Source organism: Podarcis melisellensis, assembly GCF_964234715.1.
Source record: "Podarcis melisellensis genome assembly, chromosome: 16".
NCBI lineage: Eukaryota > Metazoa > Chordata > Lepidosauria > Squamata > Lacertidae > Podarcis > Podarcis melisellensis.
In genome coordinates, this window is record NC_138533.1 from 14,257,491 (window position 1) to 14,273,741 (window position 16,251).

The following is a 16,251-nucleotide window of genomic DNA, read 5'->3' on the forward strand; positions in this document are numbered from 1 at the left end:
AATGCTTAGAAGGCATTCCAAGTAGCAAATGCTGATACTGGGCAAAACAGGGCAGCTTTTGTGGAAAAATTGAGGGGTGGGGAAGCTCAGGTAGCTGTTGCGTGCTGTTGGTAGTGTTGGGGGAGGGAATAAAAGCAGCAGTTGTTGGGTGGGTAAATTCCAATGAGATTTGGAAGCCAAGTAAAAATAGGAGCAAGGTATTCGGGTAGGAGAGCTGGGGGAAAATTCATGTCCCCAATACGCCCCTTTTGTTTCTGATAGTACATGGGTAGATGAGTCTAAAAAGCCTGGGACACAAAAATTTCACGGCCCTATAGAAGCTATCGTGGCTCATTTACCAGAAGTATTGTATTTAGTGTTAACTCTGGAAGTGTATACTCAGTTCTGACCATACTAAGCCTCCCAAAGCAAAATATACATCAGGAGGTTTAGTATGGTCAGAATTGTGCATGCCCACAAACTGGAAAGTGTTCATAGGGAGGGCAACCAAGATGGGGTGCAGTTGAAGGAGCCGGGTATGTTTACCCTGGAGAAGAAGAGGCAAATATCTTAAGGGCTGTCACATGGAAGATGCAGCGAGCTTGTTTTGTTCTGCTGGGGAGGGTAGGACTCGAACCAAGGGCTTCAAGTTACAACAAAGGAGATTCCGACTCAACATTGGGAAGAACTTTCTGACAGGAAAAGCTGTTCAACTGTGGAATGGACTCCTCCTAAATGTGGTGGACTCTCCTTTACTGGAGGTTTGTAAGCAGAGGCTGGATGGCCATCAGCCATGGATGATCTAGTTGAGATTCCTGTACTGCAGGGGGTTGGACTAGATGGCCCCTCGGAGCCCCTTCTGTGCGTTTGAGGCAACGTAGCACTCGTAGCGTGTCTGGCCCAGCCCTTAGTTTTTGTCGCAAATCCTTTTCAAATTGCTCTGTGGGCCGGCCAAGTCAGCCCGGAAGCTGCTTGGGTGTGTGCTTGCGTGTTAGTCTTCAACTCTCCGCAAGTCTATGAGCGCGCGGACTTCTGCTGGGAGGGGCGGGACTCCTTTTCTCGGCGCACCCATTGGCTCCCGCGGGGTTTCCATGGCGACGGATCCCCTGGCTTATCCATGGCGGCCGCGGCGCTGTCTTCGTCGTCTTCGGGAGCTGCTGGCGACGGGTAAAGCCCGGAGAGGTCGCGTTTTGGAGGGCAGCTGCTCCCCCCTTCCTCTTTTTCTCTTGCCCCCCCGTCCCCTCCCCGCTTTCAGGATTCTTGCCTGCGCTGGCGAGGGAGGAGGGGGGAGGAGGCTGGTGCCTGCAGGTCGGACTCCTGGGTTCCCTAGAAGAAAAGTGGGTGCGCATGCGTTTGTTTTGGTTTCCATTCCCCCCTCCACCCTGGTTGGTGAGGCGTGTCTGCACTGTGACCAGTTCCTCCCCCTCTATCTCACCCCCGAGGAGGAGCCCTGTCGCAGCTGCACCACGGAGGCAGGCAGAAATCCAACAGGTGCTGCAGGTTCCCAACATCAGCCCATTTCCGTGCAGAAGAGAACTTCTTTGTCTGCTCCGTTTCTGCCCCCAAGTGCATCTGTCAGACGCACAGAGCAACCTCTTCATCTAAATAAAGAAGGTGTCAACCAGGCATAGATGAACTACTCAAAACCCCAGTATAGCGGGGATCAGGACATGTAGATAATATGGAAGTGAGTCTTTTGCCGCATTCGTTTTGCCTAAGGAACTGGTTTGTATTTTTCTGGCTGTGGGTAGTGACAATATTGGGGGAGAGAAGGGGGGCAAAAATTGTGGGCAAATTGCTTTTTTTTGCACTGGTGGGAGCTTTGCCCCATCAGTATCTGTTTGACTCCTGGGAGAGAAATGTTTGCTGGACATAATAGATTTTTGAATGAGAATAAACCCATCTAGTTCACAAGAACATCCTCATCCTTAATATATTTAGACCTGTGTATGACACAGTCAGCTCCTTGGATGAAAGACAGGATACAAATAAACAGCACCAATCCTGGGCTTGTCGACTCAGAAGTCAGTCCCATTGAGCTCAATGGAGCTTGTTCCCAGGTATTTGTGCACAGAATTGCAGACTCAAAGACTTTGAGGAGTTCTTTGCCCAGCTGCATGAGAGAGAATCACGATGAGCTGTAAGAGGGATGCAACTTGGAATTGTGTATATGAGAGAAAGACAAAGAAACAGAGTCAGGACTCCTGGGTTCTTTCAGAACACTGATTTTTGTGGCAGAAAATCAAGACTTCTGAGTGTCTGTCACCAGTCTGTGGAAGCTTCATGGTTCGGAGGGATTTAGGTCAGGTGAGAACAGAGACTCCTAGAGAATTGGCTCTCTGGGCTGAAACTGTCTGCAATATATTTCATTTTGTACATTTTTTCAACCTTTCCTTCATCCATTGCAGCATTCAAGCCAATTCCAAATGGCTGGATGCCCACTACGACCCAGTGGCCAGCCTCTACACATTTTCCTCTTGCGTCAGTAAGTCTGAGTTCATTTTCTCTCTCCTTAATAAGCATTGTCTCTTTCCTGTTTTGATGGGTGAATATGGCGATCATAATGTACAGTGGTTGAGACGGGCATAGTTTTGACTATCTGCTGGTTCTCTCTGGGTTTGCAGTAGGTAAAAGCATATTTTGTTTTCCGCACTGCAGCATGAGCAATGCCTACTTTGTGACAGCTTGCTTTGGTGGAAGTGGTTAAGGAAGAAAGGCAAGGATAGGTCCCAGCAGACTTGAGTGGTCTTTGGTGGGCCCTCTCCTGCTACAATGTGCCATGGTGGGTTTACCTGACAGCAGAGCTCTGAATCAGTACCAGACAACTGGGAGCTGTCATATAAATCTCCCAGAATGCTCCATAATGTAACATTGCTCTGGACCATTGTGGGAATAAGGAGTGACTCAGTCTGAGAACCACTCTTTTTGTAAGGCTGCATCCTCTGTCCTGGAATTTGTTGCCTCCAATAGCAGACATGTGGGGATCAGATGTGGCTTAGTAGTATAGGAAATGCTGTCTGCACATGTTCAGAGCTGCGTCTTTCTTTTTTTGTCCAACGGAAGGGAGGCATCCAGTTTCTACCCATAGAATGGCTGGATAGGGAGGCAATGGCTGACCAGTGCTGACCAGTGTCACCATTTGGATCTCTAAGAAGAAAAAGTGAGGGAGTGGCCTGAGAAGCCCTAGTAGAAGTTAATGCAAACAAAGTTGACCATCCACATTGATCAATGGGGGTTGGACTTGATGATCCTCAGGATCCTTCCAGCTCTACGGTTCTATGGTTCTATGGCTGTATGACTGAAGCCCATCTTCTGGGCAGTCGAGGCTAGTGAAGCACCCCTCATTCCAACATCAAGAAGCGATGGCATTGTGGTTAACCGAGGTCAGCAGTGTTGATCCTCATGCCCACCAGAAGGTGCGCCATCCCCTTATGGTAATGTTGGGCTCACCACGTCACCCTTCGTTCCACCAGAGGGTGCTAGACCACTGTGTGGTTGAGGAAAGTGTAGCGCCAACCATATTGCATCCTTTCCTCACCTGCTTTTGCTTCTCCTGGATGGTGGAGATTCTTCTGTGGTCACATGGCTGATTTTAAAGTTTTGAAGGGTTAGGGGAGGTATGTTATTCTCCCACAGTGTCAATTCAAGGCATTTTGGGGGTTTTGGAGAAGTCTATTATTTCCTTGAATTTCAGGATTCTGAGTGGGTTATTTCTTCCAAACCAGTATTCGGATTATGGAACAGGTACTACAATACAGTACTTAAATTCTCTGGTATCTACTTTGTTTGCTTTGATTTAAAGGTAAAGAAACACATGGAGAGCCTCAGGACAATAGTAGGGGTTCTCAAACAAGGGAAGTCACTCACTTCTGTTGATCTCATGAAAGCATATAGTTAATTTTCCCTATTCGAACAGCTCCAGAGAAGCTCCTTCCATTCCAGCATCCGAGTTTCTGCTCAAGCTGTGTGCCTCCCTGTTGACTTACCTGCATCATCTGCAGGAGACTTGCATTAACCTATATTTTCTTAACAATTCTGTTGTTTGCATCAGTCTATCTTGGGGGACAATGGAGGGGTGTGCCTCTGGGGTGAAGTCAGTTGCAGGTGACTTTACTTTCAACAGGGGATGTTGCCTGGTATCCTTATAAAAATAGTAGCTTTGGGGGGGATGGGGCTCCTCTGCCCTCTCCCCTGTTTATGTGTGGGTCTTTTTAATGGGGCTGATACAGGTTCTGCTGTCTTTTCCAGCCCTGGCTGACCTGCATGGTGATGGAGACTGTAAGGTAAGGGAACTGTCGCTGTCACATCCACAAACCCTTCTCTTGTACTGCCCATATTCATCACACCTGCAAATCTGCTGCCTTTTCGGTGCCTCTTCCCTTCTTTCTCTACCTCTCCATCTGGCCTAATAGGCTTTTGTTGCATGAATACCATTTTTCTTGTGTAGATTTTGAGTGCACGTTCCTAGTCTCCTCTTTGTTCCTTTTGCCTGCTTGCTTTTAGGTTTATCGATTTAGGTTTCAGAGCCTCCAAAGGGACACACATCCTTGGGTATCATTCAAGGAGGCTCCTAGTTGTTGTTTTGCTTTCCCCCTTTCCCAGCTGGTGGTGGGCGACCTGGGCCCTACAGGACATGAGATGAAGCTGAAGGTGTACCACGGCATGGACCTCCTGAGCGAGAATGTCCTGTTGGACTTGCCCACAAGTGTGGCTGCCTTCTTGATGGAGCGTCATGAACTGTGTGTTCCTGCGGTGGGGGTGGCTGCCGGTCCCTACATCTACGTGTACAAGAACATGCGCCCCTACTTCCGCTATGCTCTGCCCCCCTTGGAAGTCAACTCCACAGAGAAGGATGTCTGGGAGCAGGCAAAGGAGGTGAGAAGGAGGAGGGAGGGCTTGGGGAAGCTGTCTGCTAGCCAAAACCCCTTTGGTCATGGGTCTTTAGGTACCTCCCTCCCATCCTTCCTGCCTGAGGGCCAGTGTGGTTGGAGCAGAAGTGGTGAACTTCCAGCCCTCTCTGTCTGGCTCTCGGGTCTCTCTCAAGGCCATAGCCTCCACCCCCAGACCATACCCCTTACTAGACCTGCTTTTTCACCCTACCTGGGTGCTTTTGCAAGGCTGGAATATGTTCTATGATGCCTCTTGCTTGCCTGTATGGAGGGCAAAAAAGGGTTGTGTTGAAACTGCATGAAAATATAAAATTTGTATCCATTGCTCCATCCACTTTTGCTGCTGGCTCTGCCCACCCCTGGGCCCTAGAAAGTTACTTGGGATGGAATGTGGCCCTTGGACTGGAAACAGTTTCCCATTCCTGGGTTAGAGTTGAATTCCTGGGAGACCAGGATTCAAATCGCACTCAGCAGTGAAGCTCACGGCTTGGGCCAGTCGTCGTCTCTCAGTTTGACCTACTTCACAAGGTTGTTGTGAGGATCAGATGTGAAGGGGGAGAACCACGTCTGCCACCTTGAGCTGCTTGGGTGAAAAGTGGGATATAAATGCAATTGCTTAATTGGAGTGCAAATCCCTCTTGGTTTCTGATTCATCGCCAGCAGTCCTTCCAGTTTCTTAAGTCTGCCTCTCTTGTAGGGAGCAGCCATTGACTGTCCTCCTTCTCTCTTGGTAGGACAAGGTTGACCTTCTGTCAATGAAGGAGACACTGGAGATGATCCGGTAAGGAGCTCTGAAACTGGGCAGGGCGAGACGAAGTCTTCTGAGCCATCTCTAAACATCAGGAGGATAAGCAAACAAGGCTTGGGGGTCAACTAGGGGCAGGTGGGAATGGAGAGCATGCCAGGCGGAGGGGGGGTTATTTCTTACATTGGCATGCAAAAAAATATGCTTTATAATCCGCTTTTTGGTCACCCCCACATGTCTGGGCTATGAAAGCTCCCATTTAATTGACTAGAGAAGCAGAGGCTCAGGGCGAACAAGCTTGCCTAGGGCTCTGTGGTTCTAGACTGTTCACTGGGCCACACTGGCATGAGCCACAGATGCCCAAGGCTCTCCCTCCTGACTTGCCTGATGTGTCTCAACAGGGAAAACGCAGACAGAGAAAATACGGAGCCGCCCTTGTCAGTGCAGTCCTTGAGGTGAGTTCTTTGGTGTGGGCAGGGCTGGGAAAAGCTCCTGCCAGAAATCCTGGAGAACTGCTGCCAGTCAGTGTAGTCAATACTGAGTTAGATTGGCCAGTGCTGCCAGTCAGTGTAGTCAATACTGAGTTAGATAGGCCAGTGCTCTGACTCAGTGCAAGGCAGTTTTGGATGTTCCTGTAAAGCCCACTCCAGCCCAAGTTCTCTGCTTCAGGCTGATGGGAACACAGCTTTGATTGTGAGAAATGGTCTCCTTTTTTCATCCTCTGTTGAAGGCCGTCTCTCTCCCTCTCCCTCTCCCTCTCCCTCTCCCTCTCCCTCTCCCTCTCCCTCTCCCTCTCCCTCTCCCTCCCACCCCCTCTGTGTGGGCTGGGACCCTGGGCTCCTTTCATCACCTTCCCCATCTGCTCTGCAGGTTCCTGGCCCTTGACCCTCCTGAGATGGAGTCCTTTGTGAACCAGTATAAAATGCAGCCGCTCAAGCGCCAGGTGTGTACTCTGATGTTCCATATCCACTCCCGCCCTGAACATCCCAGAAGAGGAAGAGGTTTGGGATGCTGTTTGATCCCAGGCAAATACTGCCAACTCTTCCCTGAAGCCAAGAATGGCCTTGCTTAGGTGACACATCTTTTAAAATCACAACTTGGGGCAATCAAGTAGCAAAAGGGTTAGGCACAAGGTTCCCGTGCCCCCAAATGTCCCAGATTTGAAGTGCACTTACAGAACCAGTTGCCCATGGCTGAGAAACATATCCTAGTCCCTTGGGGTTCACCTCTCTTGATGCATAAAGTTGCCCCTTTGCCCCTCCTTATCTTTCAGTCACTGATTACCTGCATGACTACCCTGAAGAAGAGCGTGGCAGACGAGGGCTCTATCAGCTGCCTGGTGCTTGGGACGGAGAACAGCGACATCATCATCTTGGATCCTGAGCCCTTCAGTATGCTGGTGCAGGTGAGGCCCTGGAGAAGAGTGCTCTGAAGGTCAATAGCATGCTTATTTCAAGAGGGGGAAGAGAGGGCCATTTTGTTCTCTGCCTTATGCCCTTTGAGGCTAAGCGGAAGCCGCTCACTCTGGTGTTCCTCACAATCGCAACAACCAGTTGCAGAATTCAAGACAATGTTGGGGGAATCAAGTATTGGAGTCAGGACTGAGGAGATCTGCTTTCAGATTTGCTCCCAACCCTGAAGTTAACTGGGCGATCTTGGGCAGCCATCATATTTCAGCCTTAACCTACCACCGAGGGATGTTATGAGGATGCAAAAGGAATATTTTTACAAATTTCCTCCCTGAGAGGAAGTGTGGGATACAAATGCAATGAATGAATAAAACAATAAGCTGTTGGATTCACCATTCCCTGTAGAGGGAGCTAGACCATGAAGACGATTGGGACACTGCGCCACCAACCTTAGTCTGGCTTTTGCCAACCTCCACTTCACTGTTTCCTTACTTAGAAGAGTGGCTGCACTTGTCTGGCTCCAGTTACTGTTGCCTTGTGCCCTATCAGTTTGAGTAAGCGCCAGCCTCCACTGATTGCATGGCTTCCGGTTTAAAAACAACAAAGAGCAGGTTTCTAGATTTTGTAGGTTTGAATGCTGTGGCCCATGTCTGTGAAATCTCAGGAGGCTGAGTTTCAGTGGCAGGGATATTGGTAACGAATGGGGGTGTCTGTTTCAACTAGAAAACCCTCAAAACTGCCCAGGGGTGACCACCTGCCAATCCCATCCTGGTGATGTGACTATTTAAAATAGGTCCCTCTCGCATCTGTCCCCTGCAAGGCAACATGCCAGGGAGTGGGGCAGTATCCGGCTTCAGCACTGTTTTTCTTTTTTAATGGCAGACAAAGGTACCAAGCGTGCCAGCCTTCCTGGACGTCACAGGACAGTACGATGTGGAATATCGGCTCATAGTGGCTTGCCGTAATGGGTGCATCTACATCCTCCGCAGGTGGGCAGAGGAGGAGCTGCTGGGGGTGTTTTGGGAGGGCAGAGAGGGCCTGATGGGTTGAAGAGGGAGGCTGACATGTTTCAGAGCAAGCTCTTAAGAATATGGCAAGGAAAAGCCCCATATATTGTGCATCACCCATCTTGGCACTGGAGTTGCCTACTTTGCTGACCACAAGGAGGCCAGGCCTGGACTTGACCTGCCACTGCTGTCTTTCTCTCCCACGCAGGAACTCCAAGCGACACAAATACTGCATTGAGCTGAGTTCTCAAGCCGTGGGCTTGTCCTGGGTCCAAAAGAACATTGTGGTGGCCTGCTCCGACGAAACCCTTCAAAGCTTTACTCAGAAGGTTGTGGGGTCATGGGGTGGAGGGCAGCTTTAATTACTGGCCACAGCTTTGGCAATCTGCCTCACCTCAAACTGTCAACTGAAGGCAGCAGCTCTTAACTTGAACCTTGGCTCACTTCTGGAACTCAAGGTGCATTAGAGTTAAGTGAATGGATCCAAGGTACATTGAAGGGCATTGTGTTGTGTAAGTGTATGCATGTGGTCCCCAGGTGGTGCTATTGCTGTGCCCAATTCTGTTTTAAAGGAGGATCTTGTTAAAAGAAGGGTAACCCTAGTGAGGGGTAGGGGGCCTTAATTAGCAAGGAAATCAATTGGGGGCCAGGTCGGAGAAGCTGTTCTGTCGGGTTCCTGAATGTCTTTTTCTCGTGGCAGGGGAAGAAGCTCTGGGTGGTCCCGTTGCCGGCCACCCCCATCACTTTGAGTCTCATAGATGAGAAGTTCCAGAGCTTCCATGCTGTGCTGGTCGCCTTGGCCAATATGGAGGTGCACATATACCAGGACAAGAACCTTGTGAACATCATCCAAACGCAGGTGAGAGGCAGGAACAGGGGGTGCCCACATTCAGGGCTGAATGAGGGCATTCTGGTGGTTTGGCACAGGAGCCGGTCGCAGCGTGGGTGGGGGAGGTGTTTGTGTGTGAGACTGTATGTTTGTTTCTCTGAGCCCAGGCTGCTCTGTCTCATCCCTCACTCTAACGGGATGTGTGTTTGTCATCTGTGGGATTGAAACAGGAGAACTAAAGAACCAAGGCTCCTTGAGTAAGTTCCTGGAAAACATAGCTCCTGTTGAATGTGGGTCTGGTAAGGCATTGGAACTTGCCTTTGACTTGGTCACACCACTGGTCCTTCTTGCCCAGGATCCCTTTTCAAACTGGGGATGTTGAGGATTCAACCTGCATGCAAAGCAGAAACTCCCTTGGTCCAGAGAGGCACACTTCCTGCTGCAGATGGCCTCCCCTACAGTTCCCTTCTTCAGTAACAGTTCACAGGCTGTATCCTCACTCAGCCTACCTGTTCCGGACCTGCTGTGGGCCATTCCTGGCCCTTCTCAGCTCCTGAACTGAGCACACAGGGAGAGGGAGGACCTTCTTGGCAGAGGGAGGACCCACAGGAGGTGAAGGAGAGCTGGCAGGGAGGCAACCTGGGAGGAGATGAGGTGCCCTGGGCTGGGAGGGTGGAGATGCAGTGAGAGAGCCATGAGAAGACAAAGAGCTCCCATAGGGATGTGGGAACCTGACAAAGGCCAAGTCACACCATTGGTCCATCTAGCTCAGTATTGGCTACCACTGATTGGTCGCTGCTCTCCAGGGTTTCAGGCAGAGGATATTCCCAGCCTTCCTCCTAGCTGGAGAGGCCATTGGGAATTGAATCTCAGACCTTCAGCATGAAAAGCAGGCGCTGTACTACTGGCAAAGACCAAATCAAAGGAAGGAAAGCTATATGGCCACACCAAAGACAAGCCCACCTGTCTTCCTTCTCCCTGCAAAAAGCAGCAACCCACCTTCATCTCTTTTTCTCTGTTTCTGCTGCCAGGACGTTGTCAGCAGCATCTGCTTCGGCCGCTATGGGAGGGAAGATAACACGCTTGTCATGACCACCAAAGGTAAGAGCAGATGTTGTGCCTTGTGAAGTCAGAGCACTTAGCCCGACCTTCTGCCCTTCCCCAGGAGGCAGCCAGCAGGTAGCATTCAGGGGCAAGCTGCACCTGAGCATAGAGGCTTTGAAATCTACAGAGCTACAGTCTGGTTGCAGCATGCAGTTGTCCCTCCTGATATGGAGCCCAAGCTGTGAAGAACGAGTTGCGGCTGAGAATTTTGCTGAAGATGCTCATCTCTCAGGCTTTCTTGGGAGAAAGTCATGTTGGTCTAAACTTGCTGGAGTGGGTTGTATCGAACAGGGGTGGAGAGCCTATCAAGTGAAGGCACTTCCCTGTCCTACTTGACTCCTTGCCCATCTGTCGTTTCTCCCCCTTCTCTCTCTCTCTTTTAAAATTATTTATAGTTTTCAGATTTATAAGGTTCACTGATTATACAATCATTTTGACATTTCAAAACTTGACTTCCTTCCCCCACTTTCTGCAGTTCCTTAACTTTAATCCAAATTAGCTTAATTTGTTCATTTATTCATCTTCTTTAAATATATACTCTTATGAAACTGCAGGTTATTAAAAGAATCCTGCCAATGTTTTTATCTGCTTACAATTTATCTGTAAATATTCAATAAACCATTTCCATTCTTTTATAAAAAGTTTGTTATCTTGATTTCTTATCCTTCCAGTAAGTTTAGCTATTTCTGCATATTCCATAAGTTTTTGTATCCATTCTTCCTTTGCTGGGACTTCTTCTTCTTCTTCCCATTTTTGGGCGAGTAGCATTCTTGCCGCTGTAGTCGCATACATGAGTTTCTGCTCTTCTCCTAGGCGGGGGCCTGATCATCAAGATCCTAAAACGCACTGCCACGTTTGACAAGCGGGATGCGGTTGTCGGAGCCCCCGTCGCCCAGAGCATCAAGCTCAACGTGCCCAAGAAGACAAAGCTGTATGTGGACCAGACGCTACGGGAGCGGGAGAGTGGCGTGGGTGAGTCGCATGAGCAGTGCGTCTCGGAGCATGGCAGCCTCTCTTACAGGCACACAACATCCCAACCAGATGCAAACTCCTAGCTCCTTCCTCTATGGTCTCTGGATCAGGAAACATTTCCTCCTTACAACAACAACAACAACAACAACAATATTTATTACGGCCATAGGCCCATACAAGTAAAAACAACACATAAATAACAGCTTGTGTACGTGGGAAGAAAAAAAAGGCTTTAGGAATCTCTCTTTGAATAAACCTTCAAAGTGCAAGTAGATAAATAGGTACCAGTCCGGCAGGAAGGTAAACAGCGTTTCCGTGTGCTGCTCTGGTTCGACAGAAGCGGCTTAGTCATGCTGGCCACATGACCCAGAAGCTGTCTGTGGACAAACGCCGGCTCCCTCGGCCTATAGAGCGAGATGAACACTGCAACCCCAGAGTCGGTCACGACTGGACCTAATGGCCGGGAGTCCCTTTACCTTTCCCTTATACAAACTGGTGCAGGAAGACCTTTATGTGGAGCGTGGTTTGTGGGTGATCTCAGCCAGGAAAGAGATGCTCAGAATTGATTCTAGGACCTAAGTGCTCTAGCACAACAGACCCCCTAATTTCTGCAGGCAGAGGGTGTTTTGATGATGGCACAAGGGAAGGTCTCATTTCTCTCCTCCCTCCTCCCTGTTTCACTTTGCTTCCTTCCCATCCCCCGCCCTCGCCCAGCCATGCACCGGGTGTTTCAGACGGACCTGAGCCGCATCCGACTCATGGCAGCTCGAGCCTACGCCCAAGCGCTTCAGTGCAACATGACGCCTGTGTCTGAGTCGGCGCAGGAGCAGCTGAAGATGAACGCTGTGGTGAGGAGGAAGAGGGAGGGGAAAATGAATACAGGATTGGTCTGAATCGAGGCGGGCTTCCTTAAAAATGGTGTCAGTCCCTAGAAAAGAGAAGACAGCTGGAGGGGTGACCCCAGGATGGGGTATGGGGGGGAAAGGAAATAGTGTGTTAAATCAGAGGATGGTGCAAGAAAAAAGGTGGGCTGCTTTATTTAAAAAAGGAGTAAATTGGTCCCAGCCAGGGAAGAGTGGATAACCAAGATGATGGACTGTGCCGAAATGGGGAAGATGACAGTGAAGATCAGACACCAAGATGAGGAAAAATTCAGTAAAGAATGGGGGGGCAGGGATTATAGAGCATCTTAAAGACCACTGTAAATATTTAAAAACGCTAGCAGGATTGTTATAACACTTATAATGAAACAAAATTAAAGTTCTAAGAAAAGAGATAAAATGGATTGGGAAAATGTGATTAGATGCAATAGAAAGAATAATTAAAAATGGGAAACTAGGGGAGGGTGGGGGAAGTCCAGGGATTCAAGTAATCTCAAATGTGTAAAAATTGTATAAGAATTCTGTTTAAAATGAAAATAAAATAGTTAAAATAAATAAATAAATGGAGTAAATTAGGAATTCTTGAGAAGGGGTGGGCTTTGCTTGAGCTGTTGTATCCAACTAAGTCATGCTCACAGTAGACTCACTGAACTCAATAAACTGGAGTAGCTCAAGTTCATTGGCGTCAGTGGGCCTAATCTGGTTTTGGGTCCCTCTGGATTACCTGTTTATTGAGAATTCATTCTTATTTTCTTGCACAGACCTTAGGAGGAGGTTCGATTATATCTGGTCATTAATGAGCATTCATTCTGATTTACTTGCAGGAATGTTTATACCTCTTCCCATTAATCATTTGCTCATCCCATACTTTGTATTTCCCTATCACTTTCCAAACCATAAAATGTCCAGTTCTTTTTTTTAAAGTGGATTTGTTGTGCTAGGGCCGTGCAAACCTAAAGTTCCCATGTGCTTTCCCCTGCAAAATAGTGAAAGTCCGGAGGCACCTTTGGGTTGGATATTACCCAGAGTCCCCTCTTGATGAAATGTTGAGACATTGCTGAGACACTTCCCCCCCCCCATCCTCATTCCTCTTTGTCTCACACACTCATTCCCATAATGCACTTCTCTCCCTTCTGCAGGTCCAGGGCATGGGCCCTACCTTCAAGTTGACCCTTAACCTCCAGAACATGTCAGATACCCGTGCAGTCGCCAACCTTCTCATCAGCTTCCTGTATGATGAAAAACTCTACTCCATAGAGCATCCTTTCTTTAAGGTAATTCCATCCTTCTCCTAAATTGGATCTCCCCTGACTCCCTCTCCTAAATGTTTTGCACAGGCCCCCTGTATAACCAGTCCAGCAGCCTTCTCAGAGTAGAGTTGTCATGCATCTGGAATTTCCGGGACATAGCTGGGATTAGGCAGTCGGAAGCAGTGTCCGGGCGGGAAACACTAAGATGTCCTTGAAAATCCAGACATATGGCAACCCATGTCGGAAGTGTAGGTTATCCCTGTTTAGGGAAGCTTTTAATATTTTATTAATCATTGTATTTAATATTCTGCTGGAAGCCACCCAGAGCGGCTGTTGAAAGCCAGCCAGATGGGCAGGGTAGAAATATTATTATTATTATTATTATTATTATTATTATTATTATTATTATTGATTTCCTTACAAATAGCTCAAAAACTTTTTTTATTGAGATTTTGCAAAAATAGCTCAACAACTTTGGCCAAAAACCCTAACTCAGGCTCAGCTGGAGTTAGAGATTTCCCTCTGGCTACAAGCCTCCCTCCTTGGGCTCTTAGCCCTCTTCCCCAACACGCTGCTTGCCATAAGAATTTCCTGCATTTTTCTTGCCTCCCTGCAGACTCCCATGTTGGTTCCAGGATTGAATTACCCTCTGGCCACCTTTGTGGAGTGTCTGAGCGAACAAGGGACCTCGGATATTATTAAGGTTAGTGTTCCTGCTTTGATTCCCCACCCCACTCCTGACAGGCCTGCCCCTTGACTTCCCATGCCATTGATTTCCCAGTTGTTTCCGTCTTGGGGGGCTTGCCTGTCAAAAGAAAAAGCCTGCCTTCCCTGTGCCTTGTTCCCAGTTTGTATGCTGACTTGCAATCCAAGATGGCCGCTGTGTTGGCATGCCGACCACAGGCCCTCCCTCCTCTCATCTCCTTCGTGTTGCAGGTGTTTGTATTGCACGAGGGGGAGCCTGAACCACTGCTGACGGCGCACATCAACATGCCTGTCAGCGAAGGCCTGGCGGCCGTGTGAGCTCAAGGTCGAGTGTGAGCTCAGGGTCGAGCGGAGGAGAGGAAAAGGGCCAACCCACTTGTAGTCTTCTCTCTGGGCCGTGTGCCTCAGCAGTAGCATAGACTTTACCTCCATCAGTTCTGGGAAGGGCCACCTGGAGAGGAGCGCCACCCTAGAATAGCCGGCGTCATTTGCGATGGAGGTATGCGGAGTTCCTCCTCACACTGAGGAAGAGCCCACATCCAGGGGCTGCCACAGGATTAGCCGCAGCTCGTCTTCTGGGCCCAGAAATGGAGAGGTGGAACAGCAAATGAAGTCCAGTGGTTCAAGAGCCCAATAAATTTTATTTATTCTTATGTTTGACTTTGGGGCATGTATCTGGGTGAAGGTGTTTGGAGCATTGGAGAAGGATGTACAGTCATACCGCAGAATGAATACGCTTCAGGTCGAGCATTTTCAGGTTGTGCTCCGCGGCGACCTGGAAGTAACGGAACGTGTTACTTCCGGGTTTTGCCACTCGCGCATGCGCAGATGCTCAAAACGATATCACACGCATGCATGGAAGCGGCGAAACGCGACACACGCACGCACAGTCACGTATTACGTTCGCTTCAGGATGCGAACGGGGCTCCGGAACAGATCCCGTTCGAATCCAGAGGTACCACTGTACAGAAAAGATCAGGGGGCTTGAGCACCTCTGCTATGATTGGAAGTTAAAATTTGTTGGACTTTTTTTCTTTAGAGAGGAGGGATATGGCCATTGATTGATTGATTGATTGAATTTATATACCGCCCTATACCCAGAGGTCTCAGGGCAGCTCACAGAACAAAATCAAAATACAAAACCACAAAATCTATAATTAAAGTAAAAGCAACATCCCAGTAACCCCTTTTGAGCATAAGGGTGTGGGGGGAGAGATGAAGGCAGAACTCCTGTGAGGCTGTTTCCAGGTTTGAATGAGTCCTCAGTGGGCGCTCCTTCTTCCCCAGAGCTCCCTTCTCCTGCCTATGGCTATTCCTGGCTAGAGCAATAGATGGTATCAGGACATTATTTAAGATTTCGGACAGTGCCCTCACAATGCCTGATGCTTCCACTGTTCATAGTGGGAAATATAGATTCACATGCAGCAGCCACTTAGCCCAGGACAAGCATCAGCTCCACAAAGCCCTCCACTCCCAATAGTTTGCATGCTGACACTGGGGCCTGAATTCATGTCACATGTGGAACTGGGCTGCCCATCTATCAGGTTCTCTGTTTTGAGACGTGGGCTGGGGGAGAATTTAATTCCGCTCAAATTGAAATGTAAATCTTCCCAATCCACAGTGATGCACAGTGTGGAGGGAGTAGATGGGGAGAAGTTTTTCTCCCTCTCATAATGCTGTAACATGGGGTTATCCAGCGAAGCTGAAGGGGAGAGGGGGAGGCCAGACAACAACAAGTCCTTCTTCACCTTAGACCTATCTTTTGGGTTCTGGGGTGCTGCAGACGAGGAGGAAGCGCCCTCAAGGTCTGAACCAAAGTTTGGTTTCAGGAAGCCACAGTCATCTGCCATAAAACTTTGAAATAAGCTGAAATACAATGACAGCCCCTACAGTTCCTGAGTAGTTTTGATTTCTGAAAACCTTTTTTGTTCCTTGCCAATTATTATTATCATCGCTCTACCTCTTGGGTTTAGCTGAATTTGAACCGGGAGCAGGTTCCCTCCTGTGAAAGCAGATTTCCTCATATGACTTCTGATATCTTGTGTATCCCTGCTGAAATCCAAGAAAGCCTTTGTGACCCTTTTCATTTTATTTTATTTGAAGTCCTGCGAGTCAGTATCAAGTCTCATTATTTGCTCCACTGATATCTATGGTTGTCTTTTTATTTGGCATACTCCCTGTTCCGAGTTACTTGTGTTTTCTGTTCAACTAAACTGGAATGTAGAAGATAAGAATGAAAAAGACACTCCACATGGCATAAAACATAGGAGATAGGCATGAAAGAACATGAATACTCTCTATGTTGGGCTTCTCAAGGCTGAGGCTGGTGATTTCTGCTCTAGATAACAGCACAGCTGGTGACTATTATCCTTCTTTATAACATAAACACCAACATGAGAATTTAATTCTCAGGTTGTCTGGGGCAGGTCATGAAGTAGAAGAGATTGCTTTGAATCAATGCATAGTTCACACCAAAGCTTC

General features: G+C 48.4%; 1 protein-coding gene across 4 annotated transcripts; it reads left to right on the forward strand.

The window, feature by feature from the left end:
* Positions 1-1,024: 1,024 nt before the first annotated feature.
* Positions 1,025-14,423, forward strand: BBS1 (Bardet-Biedl syndrome 1). 4 transcript variants are annotated; one of them, XM_081891562.1, is made up of 17 exons: positions 1,025-1,146; positions 2,388-2,464; positions 4,228-4,262; positions 4,582-4,854; positions 5,603-5,649; positions 6,015-6,068; positions 6,484-6,556; positions 6,887-7,018; positions 7,905-8,011; positions 8,238-8,358; positions 8,730-8,888; positions 9,890-9,959; positions 10,776-10,934; positions 11,649-11,782; positions 12,955-13,089; positions 13,682-13,768; positions 14,002-14,423. In XM_081891562.1, the coding sequence occupies exons 1-17, from the start codon at positions 1,097-1,099 to the stop codon at positions 14,086-14,088; spliced, it is 1,800 nt and encodes a 599-aa protein (XP_081747688.1). In that variant the 5' UTR covers positions 1,025-1,096; the 3' UTR covers positions 14,089-14,423. The 4 variants fall into 4 exon arrangements, with proteins under 4 accessions (XP_081747688.1, XP_081747689.1, XP_081747691.1 ...); XM_081891563.1 differs by having other exon boundaries at positions 1,069-1,161; XM_081891565.1 differs by lacking the exon at positions 1,025-1,146 and adding an exon at positions 1,309-1,470.
* The last annotated feature ends 1,828 nt before the right edge of the window (positions 14,424-16,251 follow it).